Here is a 22,566-nt window from a genome sequence, read left to right as displayed (position 1 = left end):
GATGAGGTAGATAATTTGATCTGGCTAAGGGCTCATTTGAATGCAGGGTTTTAAAAACTTTCTTTAATTCTGTGGCTATAATTATGTGTGGATTTTATTGTAATTATGGTATTTTTTATAACTGAAATTAAAATTAAGCTGAATTTTTGTTTTGTTTTGTTTTTTTTTTGTTTTTGTTTACGTAGTAGCTGATAATCTTCAGATCGTAACTGAGGTGTTACCCCACATTCACTGACTTTGGGGTGAAGCCCCTCACTGAGTCCCCAGTCTGGGTTTTGAATCAGAGGCCAGAAAATTCAACAGTGGACATTCTTTGCCACATACCAAGCCCTTTTCTTGCATGAGAGAAGGTGGCAACTAAAAAGCAATCCCACTTTTTTTACACTTTGAGGCCTTGTTTCCTCAGAATGGCACTGACAGTTGGAATATGAGCAGGGATAGATGGCAGAACAGCCAGTTGTGTCAGCTGTTATTGAAGCTGTCGTTGCATTCATGAAGCCTAATTAACCGAGCCTATTTTAAAATCTGGGCAGGCAGGTGAGTGCATGGTAAATATTAATAATGTTCCTGTGCAGGACTGCGGTCCAGAGCTATAAAGATTTGTACTGACACCTCCAGAGGTTTGCACATTCAGATGTGGATTCAGGTTATTGGCTCCACTTTCATGGTGGAGAGGGAGGCCTATTATTTGTGCTCCACTTGCTTTGGAAATTATACTTGAAACTCAGATTTAGGCTCATCTTTCCTTTAAGTAAGGAAAAAAACCCCATGATTAATAACCCCTCAGAAGAAAAGATTTGTTATTTTTCCTCCTGGGCACAGGGCCCAGATCTGCAGCTTTGGGCAAAATCCAGCTATTAAGAGCAGATACGTGGAAGGTAGGCAGGAGGCATCCTGACCTTTCCACCCTGTCTACCATTTGTATTTTCCTGAAATTTAATGGGGACAATATCAGTGGGATTCTATGTAAATAACTCAAAAAATTCAGAGAAGACATGGCTGAATCCAGCACACTCTGAGAGCATTTTTTCTTCTCCTTCAAGCTGCAGGATTCTTCCTAAAATATATATCAGAAAAGGCTGAACTGCATTGCGTGCTGGAAGAATATTTAGATTTTTTTTTTTTTTTAAGCTTTTCCCAATAAGATATTTTCCACACACAACCTTCTCCAGCCACTAGGGTGGGGTGGTTTTTGTAAAGCCACATTGGCAACTACATCAGAGGGAGCTTCACCTGCAACCAATGGCAAACACAGACCCAATATCCCTGTGCAGCTTTTTCGAATAATCTCACACCAGCAGTGGTTTGCTCCCGTTACCTTCATGAATCCCTCTGCTGAGGACTTAGGTTTTTTTTATCTATAGATGCAGCTGCTGATGGAAATCAATGGGAGATTTGTATTTGTGGAGCCTGCAGGACCACGGATCAATAGCGCTCTTCCAGTCAGAGGGAGGAGGTCCGGAGCAGCCTGGATGTTCCGTGGGCTACTCGAGGGACACGGTTTGGGCTTCACGCTGCCCACAGCTGCCTCCCCAAACCTGGACAGCTGAGGAGAGCTGCTGGGGATGGGGCAGGTCCTGTTGCTCCACAAAGAGATAGCACTTTGCACCTCCCATACCAGGCTCCTCACTCGCTGAGCTGCGGAAGGTTCCGGTTGTGCGCCTCGCCCGCCAGCGCCGAGGAGTTGATGGAGCTCCTCTTGAGGATCTTGTTTATGATGTCCTTCCACGTCTTCTTGTACTGGTGCCGCAGCAAAGAGTACACAAAAGGGTCTGAGACAGCTTTGCTGTAAGCTAAGCACTTGGAAATGATCCCCCAGTGGGCGTTGATGTGGACCACGGAGGACAATTCGACGAGTCTGGGGAGAGAGGGAGGGTGAAAGAGTGAACATCAAAAATTACACTAACCCACCACAAAACCCTCAAATTATTGCTGGGAAATTGCGACAAGACTAAAGAAAAGAAAGCCCTACTCATGAAAATGTGTATGCTGTCCTCCTCTTATAAATTTTGAAGACTGCAAATGTGAACTTGGTGCCTGTTTGCTAAAGTGCCACTGCTTGGTCTCGTGGGAGTCAAATTCCTCTACAGTGAGCAACCTAAAAACCCAGCATCAGTCTGAGCTCGTGGTTCTAGGTCCCCTCTAGAGCATCTGAGTAACCTCACCAGGGCTACCCAGCTCTCTTGGCCAGTCCTAGAGAGAGTTCCATGCCTTTAAAGAGTTCGTCTGAGTTGTAGAAGCACACAAGGAAAATTCTTCCCTCAGGGATGGCCTATCGTATCTTGAATTAAAAAACTGGCCAGCTCAAAGGGCAAGGATTCACATTTGCAACAAATTAACAAGACAAAACTTTTAAATCTTTAGGGGAGGGGGAGAGGCATGAGCTTCATATACTCCTTCATATAATCCTTCATATACTCCTCATACCTACACTAGCCCAGATAGTTCACTATGTACTGAGAGAGAGCATTTTTGACAGGGAAATATTGATAACTCCCCATGTCTTTGAGCAACATCAAAGGGCAGCTCTGTTCAATATGCCTCTATAGCTGTTAGAAACCATTGATTTTTATAGAGGTCAAACAGCCACGTGTGCTGTTACAGAGCCCCACATGGCAGATCAGATCTTTGCTGGACCTGCCTGCAGCAGCAGATGTTCTTAAATCTGCCTGGGAAATACTTCAGTTGCTCACATTTTTCTGGACAATGCACCACATCCGAGGAGCATTCTGAAGGGTGGCTCCTGCAGCAACAATGGCAATAATTTTGGTACTTCAAGCAGTTTAAAGATGAGGATTTTTTTTTTTCCTCAGTCATTTTATTCCCATTCCATAACCTTTCACCACAACATGTTATTTAAAATAATGCTGGCAGATGTCACAGTCCAGTAAATGCGAGGGACATTTCAGGTGACCAGGGAACGCCACATGAAAATACTTGGGAGGTGTTTGTGCCACTCCACTGGTGCTCCTCGGCTCAGCAGCTCTGAGGTCCCAAAGAACCCTCACCTGTCCCTTTTCTCCCTCATCTCGACTAAACAAATGTTCTTTCAACCTCTCCTTGTAATTCGTGGTCGTTATCTTTTCTACAAAGATCAGAACTGAGACATCATTTTCATCTGCTCGAGTTTCCAGGTGGTCTCATCTGGTGTATTCTCTCTTCTATAATAAAATCCAACTTACGGCATCCACGTTAACGTGTTCTAAAATGAGAATTGACAATTTGGAAGTTAATCATCTACTGAGTCATGTTTGCTCTGTAATCTGCCATGAGCCGTCCTTGTTGTTCTCCACTTCATTTACTCGATGCCTACTTCACGTTTTGAATTTCATCGTGTTGAATTTCCTTTGCATGATTTATTTTTGCTGAGTGCTTTACAGATGTGAATTTGATTATGTTTAATTAAATTCAACGGATGCCTTGAATAACCAAAATATGACGAATTTGTGTCTGAGGCTCTGTCAGTCAGTTCTATGAGACATTAACAATCTCCATTTAAAGCACATCAAACAGACACTTCAGGGATGCAAGCCTAGACTTGATAATTTTACCTTCATTGACTGATCAAATGAAAAGCTTACACTTTTATTAACAAAGTCTTAAATATTTTGCTCGAGTTCTGTAAGCTTCCTTGGCATTACACATTTTTCAATTCTCATGAATTATTTTTTTGTAGTAAATTACATTTGCTGTTATCAAGCAGCAAACACAGAAATGTAGCCAAACCCTGAGCTATGCATTTCCATTTCATGTACAAACAATTAAATGTCAGCCTTTCAAGGCACATCACAGACTTTGTTGCCTTTGAAAGGTTTTGTTTCTCATTTGTGAGGGAAATTATATGCACACCTTTCATTTTCATGAAACCTTTCAGCCTAAAAGAAGACATTTTCAGTGAAGGAACATTAATATTTCAGTGCTACCTGTAAATTAAATTTTACAGTATCAACTACATAATTCCCTGGCTTGCTTTCATAAGCCTCTCTTCTGCTGTCTGGTCTTCAAACCCTTTTTATTTCAAAGCTGTAAACTCTTTTTCTGTGAAATTTTGTTCACGTTTTAGAAACTTACAACTCTGTAGAGTATGTCATTTCACATGGCTATCCAATTATTTTATTTCCCCTTCAGTAAACAAATGAGAATGCCATGTTGGAGAGTGTGACCTTGATCTCTACACACATAATGCACACTGGAAATCCTTTATTTACCTGTGCAGTTAATCACTACTCTAAAATATTTTACTGAACTGGGATGCTGAGGAACACAAATTGCAGAAGAATTCTGAGCTTCTTGTGTGCCCAATCAGGATCTGCATATGCAGAGGGCAAACAACAGTCTAAAACCAGAGCTGGCTTACCCTCTATCCCCTAGAGATGATACAACTGAATTTTAATCATCTTCTGCCTGTTCCACATCCTCCTCTGTAACCTGAGGACTTGGGACTATGAACTTCTGCCTGCTGTTACTTCAGAATTTTTAATTTAGGGCCGATTTCCTCACACATTGACAGCACTTATTAATTTACATGAGCAAAGCTCTGTATTCCATTATGAAATGCCTGGAGTTGGAAATGAATATTAGACACTTGTATGACTTACCTTCATTTTTTTCTTATGAAAAAGTTCTTTGGAGAAAAGAGGTTTGGAACGAGTATATTTAATTGCACAATGATAAATATAGCAAGGGAAGGGATGTGTACCAGTAGATTATTTTACAAAACAAGACATAAGCTATGCTTGGAAATGTATAATATGGGGGATTACACCTGATGCTGGTGAAGTGAAAACACTGGATCAAAGACAATCAGATCCTGATACACTACTTGAAGTCAACCCCTGAACTAATTAGAAGGGTGTTTTCTTGATAAATGATGTGCCTAATCTGATTTTTCCCTCAATGTGATCTGAAAAACTCTGGTTTACCCAGAAAAGCATTTATCTCTCTGAGGTCATGAGCACAACTCCTTCACTCCTTCATGGAATATTTTTAGTGTAGAAACAGGAAGATGTTATAGTAAAACCTTGTGATTTGCTGCTGTCAGCCCCCAGTTCAGGGAGTACTTAAAAGCCATTTAATTGAAATATATTGCTGATTAGGAGAGGCTGAGCAAGGCATTCCCTCTCCTGACTTCTGTCCACGGCTTGAACTGTGATTGATTGTGTCTCTCTTGAGAACGAAAAGCCCTGGACTTAGTCCAGAAATTACTCCTTGCTCACACAATTAAAATCAAATTCTCCCACTCCCCTTGGTGTCCACACGCTCAGCCTGTGTGTGAGGCCCAGGGAAGGTAGGGATGAGTGTCCTGGAACACCCAGCCCTGCAAGTGTCCAGCAAGGAGCTCAGGAGGGAATTACCCTTAGCCTGCTGTGCAGCCATCCTTTCATACGTCAGAATTTAAACGTCCAGGAATGTGGGAGGCTTCACCCCTCCTGCCTTGTCTGACCAGCTCCCATCCCACCCCAAAAACATCCTCATGCATCCAGGACCCTGCATTTTTCCTCTCCTCACCGTGTGGAGAAGCTGTTCCTCAGCAGGAGAACATTGAAGTGATCCTTGCACAGACTAAAGGGAGGAACTCAGGGTTTTTCCACCCCCTCTTCTGTATCTTAAGGCTACTGGGACACAAACTGGGCTGCCACGGAGTGAAGAGGAGGTGGGGAGGTGGTGCTTGAGTGCTGAGATGCCTTTGGGGAAGCACAAAAATACTCCTGGCAGCTCTGGTTAGAGCACTCGGTGTCACTCAGGATGAGCTGCCAGCTATTCTGTGACTGGGAGGATTTCGGTAAGTTCAGAGAGCCAGCATGAAATGAAAATCAACCATTTGCAAAAAGACAAATACCATAATATCTTACAGCTTGAGAATTAAGGCTAAATGTCCTTAATTGCAAATCCTTTCATACTCTTTAAGTGTGTGGCTTGCAGTGGTGTCTCGTGGCCACTAAGTGAAAGCGAAGGTAATTCTAGTAAATTACCTTCATTTTCTAATCCTGGAAATTCAGGGTATTACACTGAGTTGGAAAAGCTCGAGGTTGGCCAAATGTTCAGTTACATTGACTCTTAATCCGGATTTTTCAATTATTTTTTCAAGGTGGATCTGAGTTTGACTGAGATCAGCCCCACTAATTTCTACTTAACAGTATTGGAATAGGAGATCCTTTAATTTTTTAATTTTTTTTTTCTCTGTTGTGCATAGCAGCATCTCAGTTTTCCCAAAATTTTATAATGAGGAATGCAAGCTGTAAATTTCCTTCAACAGCTAGATAACTTGTTTTTTCTGGATGTACTCACTTTCTAACACTTTATATTTCATAGGAGTAATTTAGTGTTTCCCACAAGAGCCATTTCCAAAGATAAGCTAGTAGATAGACATCTACCATAAATCACAAGATTTTTCAGTTATGAGCCAGCGCAGTTTTGATACTTGATATCTCTGACTAATAAACCCTACCCAATCAGACAAAACCATTGTTTAAGTCTGTGGACCTGGTTCTCACTTCAGCTCAATCTTGCTGACTAAATTTTTAGTCTGAGCTATTGAGGACAGTGTTTCCCCTGGAGATGGAGATCAACCCCTGGACTGCGAAGTCAATCACAGGAGAAGGTGACAACAGAAAAAACACAAGTCTGCAAAACCATGTGGACTGATTTCCCAAATCCTTCCCATGGAAGCAGTGCATTGACCACGCTGAGGGAGCAGAGTCTGACTCTCAGAGCGCATCAGGGCTGAGTGGAGAAGCACCGTGGCATTTTGCATCATCTGTTAGGATGCATTTACATCACAGCCCAGTAAAGGCAACCTCGGCTAGAGCAGCGGAAATGGAGCATCCATCCAACCTTCGCGGGAGACTGGAATCCAGTTCTGGCTCAGAGCGCCCTTCCCCAAGTCAGGAGCGCATCTCAGCAGCCTTTCCCAGGATGCAGGCTCACACTCACCTCGTGATTACATAAGGTGCAAAGCAAAGTATGAAAGTACCAATAAAGGTACTTATTTTCTTCGTTGCCCGCTGCCTCCGCCTCCTTTGTTCCTCGAGACAACGCTCCCGCACGCTGTGTGACATTCAACACAAACAAGAACACCAGTCAGAACACCAGGCAACAATCTGCAGTGGCTTCATCATGGAACGATGGAGAACAATCTGTTTTAAACCAATAACAGGTGCACTGCATTTAGGTGGGACAATACCAAATGTTAATGCACTCTCTGTTCATCGTACCCGCCACAAAGCTACTGACAAATAAGTGGTTGTGTGCTTATGTGCACACACCCCCATTATATCAAGTGATCTGTAGGAAAATTGGTGGAATTCATCCTTGAATTCAGTTTGCAGCTCCTTTTTGAACTGCTGTAAGCTGTATTTGCAGGCAAGATGATACTCAGAGATTTGGAAAACATCCAGAGTGGGATAGGACAGCGTGGTTCTTCCCTAGAAACAGCAATTACAACACCACTGCCCTGGAGAGGAGACACTTCCCAGCAAAAAAACCAACGAAACAACAAAATCATAACAGGAAAAAGAACACTCTGAACCTTCAGCCCAACATGGGAGCTGTCATTGTGTCCCACAGCTGTGAGCTGTGTGGCCATAAACATCCCATCAGATCTGCAGGGCTGTCCTGCTGAACACTCCACAAAGCTGGAATTGTTCCATAAATCCACAGTCCTGGGATATCCCCATTCCTCACCTCAAACCAGCCCTGCTTCCAACTAAACAGGTGAAAATTAGTCACAGCTTGGGGTTTTTCCTACCTACGGTATTTTAGGACAAGAGCTTTTCCTTTGAGTTTTCTGTTGGTGGTCTCAGCCACAAGAGAGCTCTGAATCCCCTTGGTGCAGGGTATATATATACATATATTATATATTTTATATATATATATTATATATATATATAAAAAAATATATAATTATTCTTTTTTTAACCCAACTGTTTGGCGTTGGTCTTTCCATTTTTGTTGTAAATTTTTTAAGTGATGACTCACTCTCAGGCTCCCCACTCTCACAGCTCTGAGACTCACGGCCATACCCTTACATTATTTACTTCATCTGTAAATGTTTTATCAACATCCAAACACGGGTTGTGTCCTGAGGATCTCAGTGTTCTTCAGTGATCTCTGTGGCAATGAGTTCCTCTGGTGTTAAAGAAAAAGGGGGCTTTTTTCTAAATTTGGTCTTACATGGCCAAGCCCCAGAGCAGCTCACGATGGGATGAAATAAATACTGGAGGAAAAGTTTGTTCTTCTAACAAATTGTCTTCCTCCTAAAGAATATAGCACATTTAAAGGTGTTACATGTTCTCTATGTGAGTTATTTGCAGCTAGAAATGGCAGCCAAGAAGGGGGAAAAAAAATCACCTTTTGAAGGGAACCTATGTGCTTTCAATTCTGCAAGCACAGGGGAACTTGGAGTACTTTTATGTGCAGAAAAACAATCTGAGAGTTTCATAAGCTTCGTTTAAGACCTGTGTTCTTAAATTCATAATATCCCAAGCCCATGGTGATACAGGAAAGTGAATCTCCAAAACAGGTTCAATTCAGGTGTTGCTAGGAAGGAGAGGCTGCTGGATTTTCTGTCTCTGTTTCCCCAGTTACATCTTTTCCTTTCTGGCACATGCAAAGCTGTCTCTCACTCCTGAGCTCACCCACGACTGTCCTGGTAGACTCAAACCCATTTCTTTTGTTCAGACTTTCCAGATATATCCAATAAATACCACATCAGAGAAGAAGGCATTTTATCTCACTCCTTCATGCAGACAATGTACACAGATTAATATTTTGTTTTTGCACATACTTTCATGCACTAAGATAAGAGACATGCGAGTTCCAGCAGTGACATCAGTAATAGAACAGGATTATTGACTAAGCTTTCACTTAAAGATTTTAATATCCTGCGAAATCAGAGCTATATCCCTTTGAAGGTTTGGTATTTTAAACAAAGTTTATGAGATATTGGACCTTAAGATGTGTAGAGCTGGATACACCAAAAAGATAGTACAGATAATTTGAATTAAGAAATACATGCATTAAGTGCTTAAGTGGAGTTTTGCCCAAATCTCCCACAATACCCAAGATACTTTGGTCTTAAGAACAAAGAAAAAGCAAAATCCACTAAAAAAGCCTCAGCTCACTTGGAATGCCACGTGCCCTAAACATTCACACAGATTTGTAGGGTATTAGGAGGTATCCCTTGTGCCCATCCTGAATGACCTCCAGCAGATCACTCGTGTCTTTCTAAGTCACAGGTAATGAAGCCCTCTGTCACAGCGCCTGTCACCCCTGCGGGTGGATTCTGAGTCACAGGAAGCAGAAAATTGTCTGTACTCACTTCCCAGTCTTGAGACTGGACCCTGCAAAGAGCCAGAGGAGTCAGAGTAGTCCAAAGTGGGACTGCAAACAAACTTTGTTCTCTCCTTTGGACTCTCCCGGCACCCATGGCTGTGCTGCCAGGCACTGCCGTGAGCCCTGAAATTGCTGTTACATAATGCAAACGCTGCCTTTTGTTATGTCAGACATTTCTGAGCATTGCTGACCCCTCCAGCAGAGCTGCAGCCCCCGTGCAGCTCTCACGGGAGGGAAGGTGACCTGAGATCTGCACCTTGCAGCAGCAGGAGCTGGGTAAAGCAGCCCCTCCAGGTGTCAAATCAGCCACAAATCAGTTCTGTAGGGTAGAAATGATTTCTTAGAGAGCTCCTTTCTTAGAGAGAGGCATCAGAATGACGTGATGCCAGAGGTAAAGGCACTGGTGCAGGCTGCTCACAGCAAAGTGCCTGCACAACTCTGTCACCCCTGAAGAAAGGATCATTCCCACAGCCCCACTGAATCCATCCTGCAAAGAGAGGATCACAGAATGCACAAACACCTTCAAATCAACCTCAACCGGGAAAAAATGCAGAGGAGGAGAAGCAGCACTGAGATTTTTTTCCGTTTTACTAAACTTTGCAGTGCAGTCCAGGCATACTTTTAGCATTAGGCAGAAAGAATGGAGTTTCAAGCAGCGCTGGTGGGTTTATGGCACTTTCCTGGGGGCAACCGCCACATCTCCTCATGCTGCAGGAACTGAGGCAGTCGAGGCATAGTTCATCAACCAGACAGCACGTAGGGCAGGAGAGTGTTTTTTCCTCAGTGTGACTTGGTGAATAAGGGAAGATTTATACCTGTATTTCCCAAGAATGGCAACAAGACTTGCCCGAAGTTCTGCTCTGCATTCTTGGTTGAGAGAGAGCTCAAACAGCTTAACTGGAGAGTTCTGAGCAAATGTTTCTGTTCCTCTAAAATGACTTATTTGTCTTAGCCTCAGTCATCCCCAAACCATGACCTGTGTTTGAGGACAGCCACATGTGCTCTGAGCCCTGCAGCTCTGCTCCTGGCTCCCTGCTGGAGCACAGGGAGCAGGGATGGTCAGATGGGATGTGTGGCGTGGGACTGCCCTGTCTGCTCTCCTCTCTCCTCTCTTCCAGCCAGATTCCTTCCCTGTATCACACCCCAAGCCTGCATCCCTTCCAGATCTGTATATTGATTATTCATGCAAGATTTGTGGCTTGTGCATAATCCCTGGTGTGACTTTTGCACACATTCCTCTTTGGTTCTTGCCCTCCAGCCCACAACACTGCCAGTCCCTGGGGACTTTTCTCCTCTTGTCTCGAGGCACAAGGGACTTGCCTAAAATCTCTTGTTTGAAATGAGCTTTATACATCACTTGTTTGTCACATTAACATTGCTACTGAATTCTCTCTCACGTAGGGTTTAAGTACAGGCATTCGAGCACACGAATTTTGTGGAATTCCCTTAAGGATTCTGCCTTCAGGAATGATAAAGTTACAGAGAGCACAGCAATGGGGAAACTGCTGGGAAAAGGAGCAGCAGGCAGCGCTCCGCTTCCCTTCCAAACTCCAAGTGACATGTGCAGCCTCCTCCTTCCCAGGGATCCAGCAACGAGATTTGGGCTGACAATGCCCAAAATATGCAAAGCTATTGACCACTAAATGCACCTCCAGAGACAAAGGGCAGTGGTCTGATCACTGTCTCAAAGGGAATTCTTGCTTAGCCAAAACTGCCTGCTCATTTGCTCTCCCTCCCAAAACATCTCCTCAAGGCTAACAAAAAAATGAGTTCTGCAATCGGAGAATTAAACACAAGTGAAAAGAAACATGCAGAACACAAGCTGAGAGGGTGTTTGTTTTCTCCCCCTCCCCATCCCCATCCCCTGGTGTGAGACAGATTAGTCTCTATTTACCACAAGGCTGAGCCCCCTCCTCACTTCTTCTGCCGCGAGCAGCGGCTGCTCCCCCGGGAAGCTTACCTGGGATGGATGTCCACAAGCAGCACCAGGGTCTGCATAGTGATCACGTCGATCCGCTTACAGTGGAACCGTGCCACCTTCAGCACCTTGAGATACGTGAAACACAGGACCACGAGGGAGAGGAGGAAGCTGAGGGCGTGAAAGACCCCAGTGAAAATCACAAACTGCGTCCTATCCTCTGGTCTCTTGTTGTAGAGCGTGCAGGAGGCGTAGAGGTGATGGAAACCCACCCAGGAGAGGGAAGCTGCCACTATGGGGAACGACGCCGAGTGCAACCACGTGTAGCTCAGAATGAGAGCAGCGTCTCGGAACCTCATCTTGGAGTGGTAACTTAGGGGGAAGACCACAGCAATCCACCTGTCGATGCTCAAAGCTGCCATGCTCAGCATGGAGTTGGTGGTGAGGAAAGTCTCCAGGAAGCCCACAGCCTGGCAGACCTGATCTCCTCCCGGCTGACTTCTGTAAATGATCCCAGCCAAGGTCACGGGCATGCTGGAGACGGCCATCAACAGGTTGCAGAAGGTGAGGTTGAGGATGAACAATCCCGGGACCTGCTTGCGGATGTCGGCGCTGTACAGGAAGCACACCAGCACCAGCACGTTGGCCAGCAGGGCCACGAGCATCAGCACCACCACCACGAAAGCCAGCAGCAGCTCCCAGATGCTCATGGTGCGTCCAGTCACAGCAGGGACATCTCCGAAACTGCGCCGCGCCGGCACCGGGCCACCATGGTGCGAGGTGCCCCCACCTCGCCCTCCTCCCCAGCCTGCTCGCTCCCCTGCATGCCCTCCGTGTTTTTAGAGGAGCTGCAGCTTTCTCCTCCAACCTCCCCCTCCTCGCGGCTCCTTTCCACGTCAACGCTTCCCGAGACGTGCACAAAAGCGCTGGGAATGCCCATCAAACTGCGAGGAGGGCTTAGAAATTATCATCAGCAGGGCTGAGCCACTGTCTGCCGTCGGTGCATCCTGAGGAGAGCACGTCGTTCTGAGAAGCCGCTCTCCTGAGATCCCTAATCGTCAGCCCCAAGCTCGCGAGCAATCCACCGAGCGAATTGAGCTCTCTTTCTCCCTCGCTTTTCTGCCTCTCTCTCCCTCTCTGCCTTTCTTTCCCCTCCCCTCTCCTCCAACCCTCACTCCCTTCCAGGCTGAATGTAACCTGCTTTTTATGATCGCAGATAAAAACCCCATTAATGGATTAAAGCGTGCACACTGCTGGTGATTCGCAAACGTGATTATGTCATCCCTGCTCCACAACCCCTCCCCTTCTCCTTGCGACCGTGACTAGACTTTCCTCAAGAGAAATCCCATGCTTTCATTTAATTGATTTAGCCACTAATTTGCAAACAAGCCTTGTAGCAGAATTCCTGCGCTCCAGCGTGCTCCCTACATTTCGGTGCATCCCTTGTGCCGCTGCTTGCTCTCAGCCAGGGCAGGGGCTTTCTTTTCTCTTCATTAGCTGTGCTTAAAGAGATGGGGGTGGGAAATGGATGTATTCTGCCACTCCTCTGGAGCTGTCATTAGGCTACGGGAAAGGTTTTACTGCTGGGGTTCAGCACTTTGCAGTTCGCTGTCTCCAAACACCATGCGGAGGAGGGAACTGATTGCTTCCCCTCCTGCTTTAAAAGCAGGGGAATCAAAGCCCAGATGCCAGAGCCACATGCCCAAGGTCACAGAGCAGGTGAGGGGCAGAGGCAGCATCGTGCTGCAGGTACCTTTATCCACTCAGCCTTTCTTCTCTCCAAGAGTTTCTCCTTCCTGATAATCAAAGCCTCCCTCCCTGTGAGGGTGAGCACCCAGGGAGATCAAAACTAAAAAGTGGCTTGGCAAGGGAAATAAGAATGAGTCTGACTTGCACACAATTAGGCATCAAAATGAAGTTTGTTTTAAAGGACGGAGCGGGAGCTCTTTTCTCATCGCTTTCCCTGTCTCTCTAAATCAGTTTTAACTGGGGAGGCTGCGAGTTTGTGAGCAATCAGGGCAGCTTTCTGATCGAGGCAGCCAAGCTTTAATCCCTGCACAATAAGAAGGCAAAAGACACCCTGCAGCACAGTCATTGGGGCTCAGTGAGTGCCTCTGCACGTGTAGAGAGCTCGATGCTCGGGCCATTTTCCCTCGGAGCCCTCCGGAGCTGAGCATCTCCAGGAGCAGCAGCTGTTCCCTGCATCTCAGGAGCAGAGCTGGCACCCTGCACGCTGCCAGAGCTTGGCATGTTGGACAAAAAGCCTCTTCCACTCCAGCTTTTGGGTTGTTTTGTTTCCAAAAGCCAGGCTTTAAAAGCTGATGGAGCCATCCAAGGAGCAGCTCAGGGTGCAGAGCCCAGCCCTGTCCCTCAGCCCTGGGAGCTCTCTGCTTCCAGAGCACAACTCCTCATGCTGAGGGGATGAGGAGAGAACTACAGTGTCTGTCTCTTTCCCAAAGTCAGTGAAAGCGGTGGAGTGACCACCCCTGGAAGTGTTCCAAAAACGTGTGGATTTGGCATTTTGAGGACGTGGCTCAGTGGTGAACGTGGTGGTGGTGCTGGGTTGATGACTGGGCTTTGTGATCTCAGAGGGATTTTCCAACCTCAGTGATTCGATGAGAAAAGCCTAAAGGTGACCCCTTCTTTAAATACAACAGGCTGTTACCCTCTCAGAGGAGGTGAGCTAAGGAAATGAGGAGGAGGATGAAGGTTTTGCTGCTGCTTCACAGCACCAGAACCTCTCAGCAAGTTTCCTCCCTGGGCAGGCACCAACAGCCTGAGCAGGGTGTGCAAAGGACAGTCAGGCACAGCTTAAAGCCTCAAAGCTCAGCAGGCAAAGGCAGCTGCAGGAACACAGGAGCTGGGAGCAACTGTGAAGAAAAATGTGGGAGAACTTGCTAGGAAGAATAGGGGAATGAGAAATCCGGGTGGTACGTGTATGAGAGGCAGGAACTCTGTGACAATGGTAGAGGGGAAACTCACCCCCACTTAACACCAAGGTGGTTCCTGACTCTCCTTCCCACACTCATCCTCCTCCTGGGCTCAAAGGAACCCTGAAATTCCCCAGCTGCTCAAGGACTGGGAATTCAGGCTTTTCCCCTGCCTTCAGAGCGCAAGGCTATGGGTTTGTCAGGGTGTTTTCCTGACACAGCCTGCTCACATCCCTCCAGTGAGCTGTGGTGCCTCCAGGATTGAAGAGCTCTGCTCCTGAGTAATTCCCTGCTGTGACGGGGGTCTGGCATTAGTGTCAAACCTGGGTGAACAGTGGGGGAGGAAATTCGTGCCCGAAGAAAAAGGATTAAGGATGACACTGGGGAAAAGAGGATTCTCCCTAAGCAATAGATGTGAAATAAGGGGAGGCAGAATGAGAGAGTTCAGTGAAGCTGTGATGGAATATGGAAGGTCAGATCTGGGGGAAAATCTACAGTCAAAGGGAAAACCTTTGTAGATATCAGGAGGAAGATGAAGTTTTCTCTCAGTGAGTAATTTGAGTCTCAATGAGTATTTTGTATTCTGAAAACCCAGGTGATTTACATAACTAATTCCCCTGCTGCTAATCCCTGCAGCAGAAGGGGTTTGCTGAACACCTCTGAGTTTATTTATCGTGTGTACCTGAGGGAGCACGATGGACCCGTGAAATGGCTTCATTTCAGACAAGCCAGGAGGAGAGAATCTGCTGGGCATCTGTGTAGAGCTAACCCCAGCTGCAGACTGAGCGCTGCTCAGTCACTGCCCCTTCCTCAGGAGATGGAATCCTGGGATGGAATCCTGGGATAGGGTCACAGAGCCATTTGGGTTAGAACAGACTCTGAGATCCTCGAGTCCAAGGAAGACAAGGAAGTTCTTTAGCGCTCGTGTGGGTTAACTTTGATCTCCCTTCAGCCAGTACTATTCAAACCCTTGGCAGGGTTGCGTGATGGAGACAGAAGCCACAGGTCTGTCTCTCTCTGGTGTGTCAGAGGTGACCTTTACACCTCCCCTGTCACCTTTGCTGACCAAAATTTTATTTACTTCATCCCCTACTCTCCCTAGCCCCAGATAACGAGCATCACCCAGTGCCTGCCTCCTTCCTCTCCTGCAGGTTCCACATGTGTGTGGCACACTGGGACTGACTGGGAGTTCCTGGCCAGCCTGATGGCTCCTCATGGGCCACCGCTCTGGGGACGTGGGGACAGAAACCCTCCACTGCTCCACCTCAGAGCCCTGGAGCTGAGAGTGCCAGCACAGCTCCACAGCTGCTCCCCAGAGCCCTCCTGGTGAATTATTCACGCTCGGGCTGTCGCCGCTCCTTCGCTTCACGGAATTAAGGAAACATCAGGTCCGCGGGCACGTGGCTGGTGCTCCTGGCGCTTCTGCCTGCTGGATGGGCTTTTAAGGACTCCTAGGGCAGCTGAGGAAATCGAATCAAGGCAGGAAGAGCAGAAAGCCGTGGGAAGCTTTGAGTCAGGGAGGTTTTGTGGGTGGATGTGTGTGCAGGGGGATGACAGAACGCTCTCCTTCCCTCCGAGCTCCTTTGGAGCCAGGTGAGAGAAAAAGGTCCCCCTTCCTTCCTGGGGACCCATTAGGGGATGAGCAAGCTCAGAGACTTGGTCCCTGTGTGTTGTTCTGGCAAATGCAGGATGTGAAATGATGTATTCCAGCACAGGCTCTGGTTCACAATTCACATTTTAGAATCACTCCCTATCAGCACCATCAGTGATGCAGATATTGAGTCACACTTCATCTTCATGTGGAGCTCTCTTGGAACAGCATTCTTCTAAAGGAGACAGTGCGTGGATGTACCTGCTTTATTTGGTTTGCCTCAAAGACAAAAAGGGGGAGCTTGGGAATTAAATTTTAACGGCACTGCCATTTCTCACCCCAGGAAATATTTATTAACAAAAAATAATTAGCTACATTTTAATGCTTTTCAAGGTATAAGAGACTTCTAGTTTGGTTTTATGATTTTTTTTTTTTTTTTTTTTTTTTTTTTTTTTTTTTTTTTTTTTTTTTTTTTTTGTTCTCAACCTATTTTTACTCCTCGCCTCTTGCTTAATGCTAATGAATAAAAGAGTAACTAATGGGAAAATTAGCATCTTTGAGGGATGTTGAAAAACTCCAACTAAACAAACAAAAGTTCATCTTATTTAAATGAAATTAAATTAGTATATCCATAATATTACAGCCTGTAGAATTATTTGGCACACACCAACACTCCTCCTGTTTCAGACTTTTCTAGAAGGAATGATTTCCAGCCTCCAGGAAATGTTGAAATATTATTGTAGAATCCTAGAGGGGTTTGGGAACTTAAAGCTCATCCAGTGCCACCTCTGCCATGGCAGGGACACCTCCCACTGTCCCAGGCTGCTCCAGCCCCAATGTCCAACCTGGCCTTGGGCACTGCCAGGGATCCAGGGGCAGCCACAGCTGCTCTGGGCACCCTGTGCCAGTTTTCCTTTTCCCTTTCTCTCTAGGATGCTTTTTGCAGCAGCTTAAAGAGAATTGTCTTTGCAATCAGAGCTGCCTTGTGAACTGATGGAGCAGCCTGAGCTTTGCCTTGCCTTGGGAAGTTCGTTCTTGTTCTTGAAAAGGCTTGAAGAGATTTAGGGACCTGTATCCACGTGGGAAGGTGATGGAACTGGAAGGTTTTTATTCAGGGAAAGGAATTAAGCTTGGGATAACCTCTCCTAATATCACCTGTGATGTGCTGTCACTCTGGGATTTAAACTGTCCTGGACAAAGCACTGGGTATTTGAGGATGGGTATGCACTGGGTATGCAGAGGAAGAAGGAAGCCAGTTGCTAATTTAAAGATCCTAAATATTCTTAACTATCTGAAGACAGGTAAAGCAAATTAATTCCCAAATTTTTAGGAGGAAAAGCAAGACTGAATTTGCTAGATGCTCCATTTTAGATTGGTCCTATATGTGATATAAGCAATATAAGTGACACCTGTCACATCCACACTGCTCTAGATAGAACTTGTTCCCTTTACCCTGTACTCCCTCAAAATGTCAGAGCAGAAATCACTTTTGTCACACTTGCTCTTTTTAGATGTGTGGTATTTCAGTTTCCTCTTGTTTTAAACTGGGCTGGCTCCTTCTCACTCAGCAAAGATGAAAATAGAGGCTTGAACAGAAGGCTTTCAAAATGATACGTAGATGTCAGTGCCTGCTTCTATATAAAAAGTCATACATGAACATGCACCCTTGTAAACTTCCACTTAGCAATTAGCTAAGTATTTTATTTTTCATCATTTCCTCTACTGTAGCAATTTTATGCAGATATTCTTATCTATCCACTTCTTTGTGTGACATGTCCGTTATTAGTCTTGTTATCTTGTGATTGCAACATTTGATCTTTGCATCTTGGTTGGTTTGGGGTTTGGTTTGTTCAGGTTTGTTTTTTTTTAAAACTCAACAGTATAACATTACTGCTCCTTCTAATAAGTTCTGCAGGGGAGGAGGTTATGATACATATGGGGATGATCTAACCAAATATGTCTGGTTTATTAACGAAGGATATTTGGATCTTTGCCGCAGGCTGGGCAGAAGAGTTTGGGTTCAAAAATACATTTCATTTCCATGAGCATACACATTTTTTTGCAGAGCTTGGTTTTGTTTGCCTCCCTTACTCTGCTGGGATTTTGGACTTCAGGGCTCAGCTCCTTGTGTGTCCCCTGCAAATTTTGCACAACTAATTTAAATATACTGGAAAGCTTATTAATGTTATTCTAGCTCAGGAAAGGAGAGCTCCAATTCACTCCCTCAGAGACTAAAAGACTCATTGCAAAGCAGTCTATTAAAGGCTTTAAGTTATGTCCCTGTAACAGCTCTTTTGGGGCTGTGATTCCCTTGGATCTGTGATATATTGACAAGGTTTTATAAGACCTTTTTCACTGGCAGCTTTTCTACAAGCCCAGTAGGTTTAAGGTCTTTGAAATTCTAATTTTAATTATTGATTTAACTCGCTTACGGTGGTAATGAAGGAATTATGCAATCCCTTCAATAAACTCAGCAGCCTTTTAAAAATATATATAAGTTATTTCCAGGCCATAGAAGGGGAAGCACAATTAATGAGCTGTGGCCTGCCCTTGCCATCAGTTTGGCTTTTTCATTTCTAAAATGTTATTAGCGTAAAAGGGTCTTAGTTAGAACCTGTAAATCTCAGTCAATATTTTACAAACAAAATAGAATCATGGAATGATTTGGGTTGGAAGGGACCTTAAAGATCATCTCATTCCACCCCCTGCCATGGACAGGGACACCTTCCACTGTCCCAGGCTGCTCCAAGCCCCAATGTCCAACCTGGCCTTGTGCACTGCCAGGGATGGAGCAGCCACAGCTTCCGTGAGTACATGGAGGGCAAAAGGAAGTTAATACCACCCTTGGTTTCTGTGTTGATGTGTTGATGTAAAGCAATCACGTGTCCATCAACCATAACCAGCAGGTGCTGAGAGTGACACTGGAAATCATCAGAAGTGCAGCTGTACTGGCATTTCCTCGTAGTCCAGGAAGATGGATCGGTGGCTGCTCCTTGGAAACATCTTCTCTTCTTGTATCAGATCATTAAGAACCCAATAAACTGGGAGAGCAGATCCTGAGATCCTTTACTGACCCCAAACAGGACTTTAGCTCTGAGATATCCCATTTGTAGCTCCACTTGTTTCTTTCTGTAGCACACATGGCATTCATTTTACGGCAGGTCATGTGTGATGGCTCTCCTTGGACCTGGAGCAGAGCACGTTCCATAAGAAAAAAATAGAAATGGAAAATTGCTGAGTTATGTTAAGTTCCACAAGAGTGGGGGGTTTTGTGGTTTTTTGTGATTTTTTTTTTATTTTCCATTTAGTAGCTCAACACAAAGAGTTCTGGGGCCTGGCTTCAGGAGTTTCATCCTTTGCCAAGATGCAGCTGCTGCAGTGTTTGTGCTCAAGAGCTCAGCAATGTTCCTCATCTCTCTACCAGTTCAGAACACTGGGATAGGACTTTTCTAAAATAGTCACAGCCTTTCAGTCAACTCTAACTCCGCCTTGTCATCTCCTTTAATTTTTTTTTTTTTTTCCCAATGCAGTAAATGTTTAAAATAACTCAAACAATGAAATAGGAAATGTTGGCCACGTTTCACGGCTGCTCTCAGTCATTGGTCCAGGCAGGTTACCTGGAATGAAAGGAAACTCAGACAGAGACAGAACCAGCAAGCAAGTCCAAGCTCAGCAAGCTCCTGATGGAAAAATCTGGAAAACTACCCAGTCAACAGCAGTGCTGTGCATTCATGAGCTGTAAGTGAGCAGGGATACCTTGAGTTTATTTTTACCAAGGGCTCCTGACCTGTCTCGAGTGAGTTCTTCCCATGGAAAAAGTTGATTGAATCCACATTCATGCAGACTGCTTCCATTTCTACTGGTTAATCCATTTGTCTTTTTAAAATACTCTCCTGATAAAGGTTCAGAGAAATCATGAGAACGGGAAAAAGGCAAACACACAGGAAGATATAAGATTTGTGGAAGGAGCAAGTGAGGACAAAGACTTTGAAGTGAGCTGTAATATCCTTTATATCATAATATTCTAGTTTGTTTTTTTTTACTTTTCTTGTATTGAATTTCACCTGATAGCTGAGATTCTAGCCACAAAACCTAATTATAAGGCAGAAAAGAAGAAAGTGGTGACATTTTATCTATGTCCTTAATCACTCTTTGATTTTTATCAAACTGAGGCATAATAAACATCACCTGCAATTATCCCCCACACAGAAAGATTACTTTCTTTTGTCAGGAATATCTGTCTGCCAGACCCAGGAGCCCCGGGTTTTTATTACCTGGGGCTCCAGGAACACCTGCATTTTCTTGGCAAGCTCTGGAGATGAAAATGTTTTAACAGTGTTCATGTTAAGAATTTCCTCTGCGGTCCTGAGTGCCTCGTTGATCTGGTAGCTGTAAAGAGGGAAAAATTGAAGGAGTTACTGACTGATTTCTTTTCCCAGTGTTGAAGATCTCCTGCACTTCATCCCAAGTTTTAGCTTTATTAAATTAACCCTAAGTCCCCACTTTTGTCATTTGCGTGAAAGCCTTAAAATTTGGACAGAAAGGTGCAAATGGGGATTTGCTTTCCTTGCAAAATGCTTATCTTTTTCTCTCAAGTAAAAGAAAAGATGTTAATTATCACTAACAAAACAGGTTTTTTAATTTCCATTTGAAATCAGTATAATTCAATTAGCTTAAAGGAGATATTCCTCCTCATCCTCCGGGCCTGGGAGGTGAGGAAGCAGCGCAGGAGGAGCATCCCTACATCTGGAGACACAGGAGATGTCCCCCAGGCCCACAGCCAGATGATGCTGGAGCTTCTTTTCACTCCCAGGTGCACTGTTTGAAATGGAAACAACGGCTTCAAAAATGGCTTTAAGTGCAGAGAAATCAAGGTTGTCTTAATGCAAATCTCCGCAATATTTCCTCATTTGCAAACCGTGCTGTTGCCTTGGACTTCCAGCTGCCATCATTCCCCCCCTCTGGACATTGACTTCTCCCTTTTTGATTCCAGCTGGGTAAATCACACTGGATTTCGAATTTATTTTCTTCCGTTCTTTCTTGCAAACCTTCTGACATTTCTTCTCTGTTAATGGAGGGAAGAACCCAAACTCAAACCTCTGCTACTTTCTCTCGTTTTTTTCCCTCGTGAAGGCTCTTTAACATCCGTTTAATTCTGCCTTTGGGATGACTTAAGGAAAGGGAAGAGCCTCCCAATGAGTGATACTGGGGAGCACACACACTGAATAAAAATGTTCAATCCAATTAGTAGAAACTGCGTATCTGCCCCTCAGGAAATCCTCTAACACACCCTGGCAGGGCAATGAACCCTTTCAGATCATGGGATCACAGAATGGTTTGGGTTGGAAGGGACCCTTAAAGGTCATCTCCTTCCCTGGGTGTTACATGGAGGTGGCAACAGGATCGAAAGGGCAGAAAATCCAAATATTTTGATTTCAAAAACTGGATTCTGGACTGATTTCTGCCCATGATTTTCACGGAGTCTTTGGAATTATTTCTAGACAGAAATCTTGTAATAATTCACCCATTTTAGGGACAAGAAAAAACTGCCTTTAAAAGATTTGTTGGGTTGTTGCAACTGGAGGAGATGAAAAAGAAATATTGAAACAAATATGGGGGCTTTATCAACAAAGAGTTTGCTTGGTCTGATAAAGTGTAATTCCAGAGGCAGCCAATCTCCCTTTGCAGCAGGGACACCCAAACTCTGTATTCCCAGGCTTTCCAAAGCCAGATGAAAGCTCATATCTATCCACTGAGCCAAGAATCAGCTAAAATCAATATTTTTATTTCCAAGTATGCTTTGGGATTTTTTTTTATTTTTTTTTTCTTTATAAGCCTGGCAGGATGAGTCCTGCACTGCCAAACCCCAACTTTAAGATGATTCCTTCTGACAAGACATGCATCACTGAGAATATTGGCCTGTAATGGAAGTGATGGCACAGGTTTGTGGCACTGTGAACACAAACCTGCACTGACAGAGGCTCAGAGAAGCGCTCTGTGCTCCACATGTGTGCTCCTCAAAAGCCATTTTGCCTCCGTGACACCCCACGAGGAGGTGTGGGTTTAACCCACAACAAATTTGAGCCAAACTCTGTGATTTCCCAGCATTTAACAGAATAGTCTGGGCTGTGGTGGCACTGGGATTGAGCAGTGTGTAAAATCCCTGCTGTGGATGGTGATCCTGGATGAGGCAGTGAGTATTTGCTGCCTTTCCTTGCTCAGACCCTGTGAGTTGTAGGGGCTGTAACTGGTGAAATCCTTTTCCCATCCCAGAAAGGACTGGAGGATCTTCACAGCCTTAACTCGCTCCCAGTTGTCCACAGAGATCCCAGAATGAGGCAGGAGGTAAAAAAAAAAAAAAAAAAAAAAAAAAAAAAAAAAAAAACACCAAAACCCCTTTCTCCATCCCTGAGCTGATAACAGGAAAAGTGGATTTATAATCTTGTTCCTTCTTCTTACACCTCTCTCCTTCCTGAGCATGGGAATAACCTTGGCTGCTGTAATTGTTCCTGGAAAATTGCTGCAGATAGACAGAAATACAGACACAAACAAACAAACAAACAAACAAACCCCAAAGAATCAACCAAATGGAAAATCCCCTGAAAATACCCAAAAAATCAAAACAAACACACACACACACACAAGCCCACAAAACAAACAAACAAACAAACAAACAAACCCCTGAATATTCCAGGATATTACCTTTATTCACCAAAGGACAGGATTAGCTGCCATGCTACTTTATTAAGCACTGTGTTGGATGACTTTCACCAGAGAAAGTTGTATTATAACAG

At 44.7% G+C, this 22,566-nt stretch overlaps 1 protein-coding gene across 1 annotated transcript; it reads right to left on the bottom strand.

Annotated features, from left to right (window-relative positions):
- Window positions 1-232: 232 nt before the first annotated feature.
- On the bottom strand, window positions 233-12,348 carry GPR26 (G protein-coupled receptor 26). The gene is made up of 3 exons (XM_040071637.2): window positions 11,294-12,348; window positions 6,934-7,047; window positions 233-1,858 (listed from the first exon to the last, which is right to left on the bottom strand). Exons 1-3 carry the CDS (start codon window positions 11,959-11,961, stop codon window positions 1,627-1,629), a joined length of 1,014 nt encoding a protein of 337 aa, XP_039927571.1. The 5' UTR covers window positions 11,962-12,348; the 3' UTR covers window positions 233-1,626.
- Between the last annotated feature and the right edge of the window lie 10,218 nt (window positions 12,349-22,566).

The sequence above is a fragment of the Hirundo rustica genome, chromosome 8, assembly GCF_015227805.2.
Source record: "Hirundo rustica isolate bHirRus1 chromosome 8, bHirRus1.pri.v3, whole genome shotgun sequence".
Classification (NCBI taxonomy): Eukaryota; Metazoa; Chordata; class Aves; order Passeriformes; family Hirundinidae; genus Hirundo; species Hirundo rustica.
The sequence above is the reverse complement of the archived record's forward strand: the minus strand, read 5'-3'. Positions and strand labels throughout refer to the sequence as shown.